At 50.4% G+C, this 6,000-nt stretch overlaps 2 protein-coding genes across 2 annotated transcripts in view; both read left to right on the top strand.

The window, feature by feature from the left end:
* The first annotated feature begins 1,343 nt into the window (after nucleotides 1–1,343).
* LOC120324523 (serine/arginine repetitive matrix protein 1-like) lies at nucleotides 1,344–4,465 on the top strand. The gene is made up of 2 exons (XM_039387523.1): nucleotides 1,344–1,453; nucleotides 3,895–4,465. The coding sequence occupies exons 1-2, from the start codon at nucleotides 1,344–1,346 to the stop codon at nucleotides 4,463–4,465; spliced, it is 681 nt and encodes a 226-aa protein (XP_039243457.1).
* TMEFF1 (transmembrane protein with EGF like and two follistatin like domains 1) overlaps nucleotides 4,308–6,000 on the top strand; it is a 119,119-nt gene continuing 117,426 nt past the window's right edge. Inside the window, exon 1 of the mRNA XM_027740738.2 lies at nucleotides 4,308–4,773. Coding sequence (XP_027596539.1) covers nucleotides 4,527–4,773 — 247 coding nt within the window. The 5' untranslated portion in view covers nucleotides 4,308–4,526. The remainder of the gene's footprint in view (nucleotides 4,774–6,000) is intronic.

The following is a 6,000-nucleotide window of genomic DNA, read 5'->3' as shown; positions in this document are numbered from 1 at the left end:
AAATGAAATCACTCTCACTGGTCTGGCAGATCCTCTCTGTTCTTTCATATTCCCTGCTTCCCTTTGTTTGTACATGTTAATTTCTTCGATTACTGGAGAAAAATAAGGTGGAGGGGGTGGGCAGAAACTGTGTGTGTACCAGTAAGAGACTGAAAAACTGCTCGTGGTGTTCAAGAACTCACCAAGGATGCCAATTTCCAACAATGTGTAGAGCTTCCTACTTTCACAGAAGTACAATTGGAGGTGAGCAAAAGTGAAATTTTGGATAATTGCAATAAAGTTACATTTACTTGCCAAAGATGGAAGTTATCAAATGTGGCAGAGTCTAGTGTGATCCCAAAGACATACAAGATCTGTCATTTTGTTGGTGTGGCATTCCCTCCCTCTGCAACAATTTGCACTGCAGAAGCAGCTTGTTCAAATTCTTTCTCAATTCTTTTGCTCTTTAAGCTGGCAGGAAAGTGTTTAGGTTTTTTTTTTTTTTAATACATGTATCAGAGAACAGAATAAGAATGAATACCCAGCTGGCATGGTGTGAATTTGCCAATCAAGCATGACTGTATCACTCACTTTAAACTAGCTAGAAATGCATCCAGACAGATAGCACTACTCAGATGTGGCTTTTCTAGATTAAAAAGTGGCATGTCATTCATCCCAGGAGTCAAAAAATAGAAACAACAAAAAAAAGCCAAAACCAAACCCTGTAAGATTTACTTACAATCTATCAGGACTTGCTAAAAGCTTTCACACTAAGGGTAAATCATGCCTGACAAATTTGGTGGCCTTCTACAATGGGGTTACAGCAGTGGTGGATAAGGGAAGAGCAACTGACATCATGTACCTAGATTTGTGCAAAGCATTTAACTCTGTCCAAAGCACGATATGCTTTTCACTACATTAGAGAGACATAGACTGATGGATGGACCACTTGGGGGATAAGGAATTGGCTGGCTTGTCACATTCAAAGAGTTGCAGTCAATGGCTTGACGTCCAAGTGGAGATCAGTGACGAGTGATGTTCCTCAGGGGTCAGTATTGGGACTGGTGTTGTTTAACATCTTTATTGGTGACATAGACAGGGGGATTAAGCGCACCCTCAGCAAGTTTGCCGACAACATCAAGCTGTGTGGTGCGGCTGACAGACTGGAGGGAAGGGATGCTATCCAGAGGGACCTTGGAAGGCTAGAGAGGTGGGCCTGTGTGAACCTCATGAACTTTAACAAGGCAAAGTGCAAGATCCTGCACCTCGGTTGGGCAATCCCAAGCACAAATACAGGTGGAGAATGGATTGAAAGCAGCCCTGAGGAGAAGGACTTGGGAATGTTGGTAGATGAGAAGCTCAACATGACCCAGCAAGCCAACTATGACCTGGGCTGCCTCAAAAGAAGTGTGACCAGCAGATCGAGCGAGGTGATACTCTCCCTCTACTCCGCTCTTGTGAGATCCCACTTGCTGTAGTGCATCCAGCTCTGAGGCCTCAAACATAAGAAGGATGTGGACTTGTTGGAGCAAGTCCAGAGGAGGGCCACAGACATCAGAGGGCTGGAGCACCTCTCCTACAATGCTCACCCTGGCAAAGAGAAGGCTCCAGGAAGACCTTATAGCAGCCTTCCTTATAGCAGCAGTATCTAAAGGGGGCCTACAAGAAAGCTGGAGAAGGACTTCTTACAAGGGTTTCTATGGATAGGACAAGGGACAGTGGCTTTAAACTAAAAGACTTTGTGGATGCCCCATCTCTGGCAGTGTTCAAGACCAGGCTGGATGGGGCTTTGAGCAACCTGGTCTAGTGGAAGATGTTCCTGCCCATGGCAGGGGTGTTGGAACTAGATGGTAGTTTAGGTCCTTTCCATCCCAAATGAATCTATGATTCTAGAATATAGTTTGCATACTTAAGCTGAAAGACATGGGAACTGAAACAGAGCTGCAAATTCAGTTGGGAACTCCCTACAGCCGACTACTCACTGCCCTGGAAGAGGAATGTTTGAACTGAGAGAAGTACTGTTACTGTTAAAGTCTACTCTGAGACCAACAGCTTATATTTGCATATATTTTCATTATTGTGGATGTGGAAGTGCTCTGGACACAAAGAACTGTGCAGGACTGTCAATAGAAAGGAGGTTCACAATATTCTGAAGAGATGACTACAAAATCTTGAGGACTGGAATAAAAGAAATTAGATGAAATGCAATAATGGAAAACATACGGTCATGCACTTAGACATTTTTTAAAAGCATTTCTATTGTGGACTGTAAATGACAGACAAATAGAAGAAGTTGCCTGTATTTGTCACTCACAGCATCACCTGAACCACCACTGAGATTCAGTCATATAAAAAGCAAATTGGCTGTATGAGAAAAGGTAATTTTGGAAGAAATCAGGAAAGAATACCTCCATTGCAAAGACTGGCAATAGTTTGTGAAAGCTGTTACATTCTGCATGTCAGCTACGCTAAAGAAAGCTGAATTCAAACTTTATCTAGTGCAGTAAAATCTGAGTTACAGAGGCTCTGTCTTACAGGAGATTAATAATACGTACTGATAGGTTATACAAGCCAAGAGTGGCTATGACTACTGCCTATAAATACATTACAGATTTAAATGCAACAGAAAGATAAATGCCTAACTGAAGCACTGGATGGCAAAGGGACAAATGGGTATGAACTGGTCTTCAGTGTGTTTGGGCTGCGTGTTAGAAGGAGCTTTCTAACACAGCAATGAGGGCAGTGCTGGTCTAGTCCTCCAGCAAGAAGTAGAGGAAACAGCCTATTTAGTTTAAGATGGATCTAGTTGTGTTTATGGAAAGAGTTATATGGAGCATTTGCTCCTACAACAGCAAAGTACTATTTTCAAAACACAAGATCTGTGCCAGTCCCATGGCCTAAAGATCCCAAAGGTTTACCTGCTTAGCAGACCAGACAGTAGTATGCAGACCTAGCAAGCTTTAACACATCCTGGCCAGTGTAGCTCAGCAGCCCAGTTTCTTTCTGCAGAACCAGCATCATGAAAGTTAATGTGCCCCACCTTACTGAGGAACAGAGCTCTTCTGACATCTAGCATCAGCAAAGAATTACAGAAGAACATTTACTTGGCAGAAGAAGCCAGTATCGAATCCCCTACGCCAAAAGGAAATCGCTCGGTCTTAGTAATACAGGACTTATCTCTTCATTGCCATATTTAAAAAGGCAACAGTCTGACTTTATGTGTCTGACCACTGAGCCTCCCCAAAGCTTACTGCTGGATTTATGGCCTTACTCTTGATTGCTCTGGTTAACAAACTACTCAAACATCTCCTCACACAGGAGCTATACCTCAGTGCAAGCCAGGTCTCCTCACACAAGCTCTATACCTTAGAGCCCATCAGTGGCATGCAGCAGCAGAGAGACCAAGGAAACAGGCAGTTCTTGTTCCTGAAAAATAATTGGTTTGTACAGTGGATTAAAAAACTTGTGTGAAATTGACAACTGAGACAGGAAAAAAAATCTCGTTGAATGTAAAGCATTGTCCTGTGTTTTCCCTATGTAAAAATGGTCACCGTGCCGTCAATTTACACAAAACTTTCAGTCCCACAGATACATACTGCGGGTCTGCACTCAAGACACATGCCTAACACCCTGTACCTGTGCAGTGCTTCTGACCTCTGAAGGGTCTCCATGTAAAGGATTGGAAAACCCTTAGACAGTAAAAGCACTGTGTTACAAGTCACTGCCTTCACCGTAAACATATTTATTTATTTCCATCGGTACAAATGCTCCTGCTATACATGCTGGGCTTCCGTTCAGTAAGAATTAAACACATCTCTTACAATTCAGCAATAGCAGAGATGGTCCCTTTGCTTTCTTCCCCAGCCCCACTCACGCTGGCTTATTAGTGAATAATAAATAAACCATCCCGGACAGCGACAAACGCTGTGCCAACGGCTCTCCTTCCTCGACACCCCTGGGAAACCCTCTCTGCTTTATTCACCCATCAGTGCTATCCCCGCTCGCCAGCCTCCGGTGCTCACCACCAGCCCTGCCCGACCTGGCGCCGCCCCGGGACCCCCCACTCGCTCCCCGCGGGGGCGGCCCCGCCGTGAAGGCGGGCGCTGCTTACCCTGCCCGCCGAGCGAGGAGAAGCCCCTCACCTCCCCTCCGGTCCCGGGGGAGGGGGCTGCCATCACGTGTACTTCCTCCCCCTTCTCTCTCTCTTCCTCCTCCTCCTCCTCCTCCTCCTCCCCCTCCGCGGCGGCGGCGGCGGCAGCAGCAGCAGCAGCAGCAGCAGCAGCCGCCTCTCGGCTCCGCTCCCTTTGTTGCAGGCGGAGCGGCGGCGCTGCCGGGCGCCGCGCACAAAGGAGCGCGGCCGGGGCGAGGCGGCAGCGCCGGCGGACAGGCGCGGAGCCCCCAGCCCCACCGCCGGGAACAGCCCTGCCCGTGCCCGGGCGGCGGCGGCGGCAGCGGGTCCGTGCGGCTGCTGCGGCGGGGATGCTGAAGGTGCGCTCCGGCGCGGCGGAGAAAGGAGGGTCCCCGGGCGGCGCCGCGGGCTCCGGTTGATGCTGCGGGCCTGCCACCGCCATCCCGCTGCCGCCGGCGCTGGTCCTCGGCCGCCCCTCGCCATGCTGGGAGAGAGCCCGACCGCCGCCCGGCCGCTCCTGCGGGCGGGACCCCCGCTGGCGCTGTGCTACACCTCGGCCCTCCTGGTTCTCGCCCTCTCCGCCCTGCCCGCCGGCCGCGCCTCCCATCCCCTGCCCGGCTCCGAGTGCCAGGGCGGCGGCAAGGGGAAAGGCATCAACTGCTCAGGTAATGCCCCGCCGGCTCCCGCCCCGCGCCCATCCCTGCGGGCAGCCCACGCGTGCACGTGGAGGAAGGGCTGAGCGCGGCCCCCCCGCTCCGCCCGGCCCGGCCCGGCGCTGCGGGCGGCGGAAAACAAAGAAGCGGCGCCCGCCCCGGCCCCGGGTGCGGCGGGCCAGCTCCCCGGCCGGCGGGGGGATGCCCCTCTCCGGGGCGGGGGGAGCCCCCATTCCATCCTCTCCCAGCCGAAGGAAAGGGTTTTGCTGCCGCCTCTTGGCTTTTTTTTGTTCTCCGCTGCCCCCCGCCGCGGTGCCGGCAGGTGCGCGCCGGCCGCCCCGGGGGCAGCCTGCAGCGCGCCCCCTCCTCTCCGTCCTCCTCCCCTCCGGTCCGGCCCCGTCCCCGTCCTGCCGCAGGCAGAGAGTGCGAGCCGGGCGGCAGCCGTGAGCGCAGCCCCGGACGGCGCTCACACGGACTGTTTCTCGGGTCTCACTCTTGCTGTGTGCCCACAAAACCCAGGACAGCCTCTCCGTCCGTCCTTCTGCCGGCTGTTGTGTAGATTCACTCTGGATGAGGTGTCGGCAGCAAAATACCCTGATGTGCTCAAACTAAGCTTTTTAGTTTTGTTTTTTTTTTTTTTTTTCTGCTTTGTTTGCGTGACATATACATAATATACGTAAGTATACGGTGGTATTGTAGGGTTGCAGTGTGTATGAATTGGTTCGGCATGGCAGCAGCACGTTTTCTTAGATCTTGAGAGATATGGTGGGTTTAAAGTAGAACCAAGTAAATACACACAACATAAAGTTTACAGTTTTTCAGAAAGACTTGTTTGTCTTCTAAAACTACTATCTACAAAAGGGAATTTATTTTTTTCCTCCAAAAAATGTCTGTGTATGCCTCCTCCTGCTTTTTAAAATGATAGGTTTATTCCACTGCACAGATCGCCAGCAAGAGCTGTGCAAAGTGCCTTCTCCAAGGTGATGAAGGTTTCTCACCCTGTGTGCAGAGCGCCCTGCTCCCATTGTCTTCAGTGGGATTGGAAGGCAATTTCCACATTGGAAGGAACTCTCAGTACCTGGCAGGATGAGGTCCCCAAATTGTAAAACGGATTTCAAGAAATGAGTGAACGGAAGAGTGATCTTCCTCCCAATTACATTTTACAATATGGATAATGCTGCTAAAGCGGGCTATCAAATTCACGGACCAACAAACTGTGGCGAAACGATTTTGCAATAT

This window comes from Pipra filicauda, unplaced genomic scaffold, assembly GCF_003945595.2.
Source record: "Pipra filicauda isolate LSUMZ 115617 unplaced genomic scaffold, ASM394559v2 scaffold56_size3634133_pilon, whole genome shotgun sequence".
In the NCBI taxonomy this organism is placed as follows: Eukaryota; Metazoa; Chordata; class Aves; order Passeriformes; family Pipridae; genus Pipra; species Pipra filicauda.
Note: the sequence above shows the minus strand (reverse complement) of the source record. Positions and strands in the feature narration are given on the sequence as shown.

Coding starts and splice junctions, on each gene's coding strand:
- LOC120324523 (XM_039387523.1), top strand. CDS start 1,344: ATGACCCAGCAAGCCAACTATGACCTGGGCTGCCTCAAAAGAAGTGTG. Junction 1,454..3,894: donor CTTGTGAGATCCCACTTGCT/GTAGTGCATCCA, acceptor CATCCCGGACAG/CGACAAACGCTGTGCCAACG.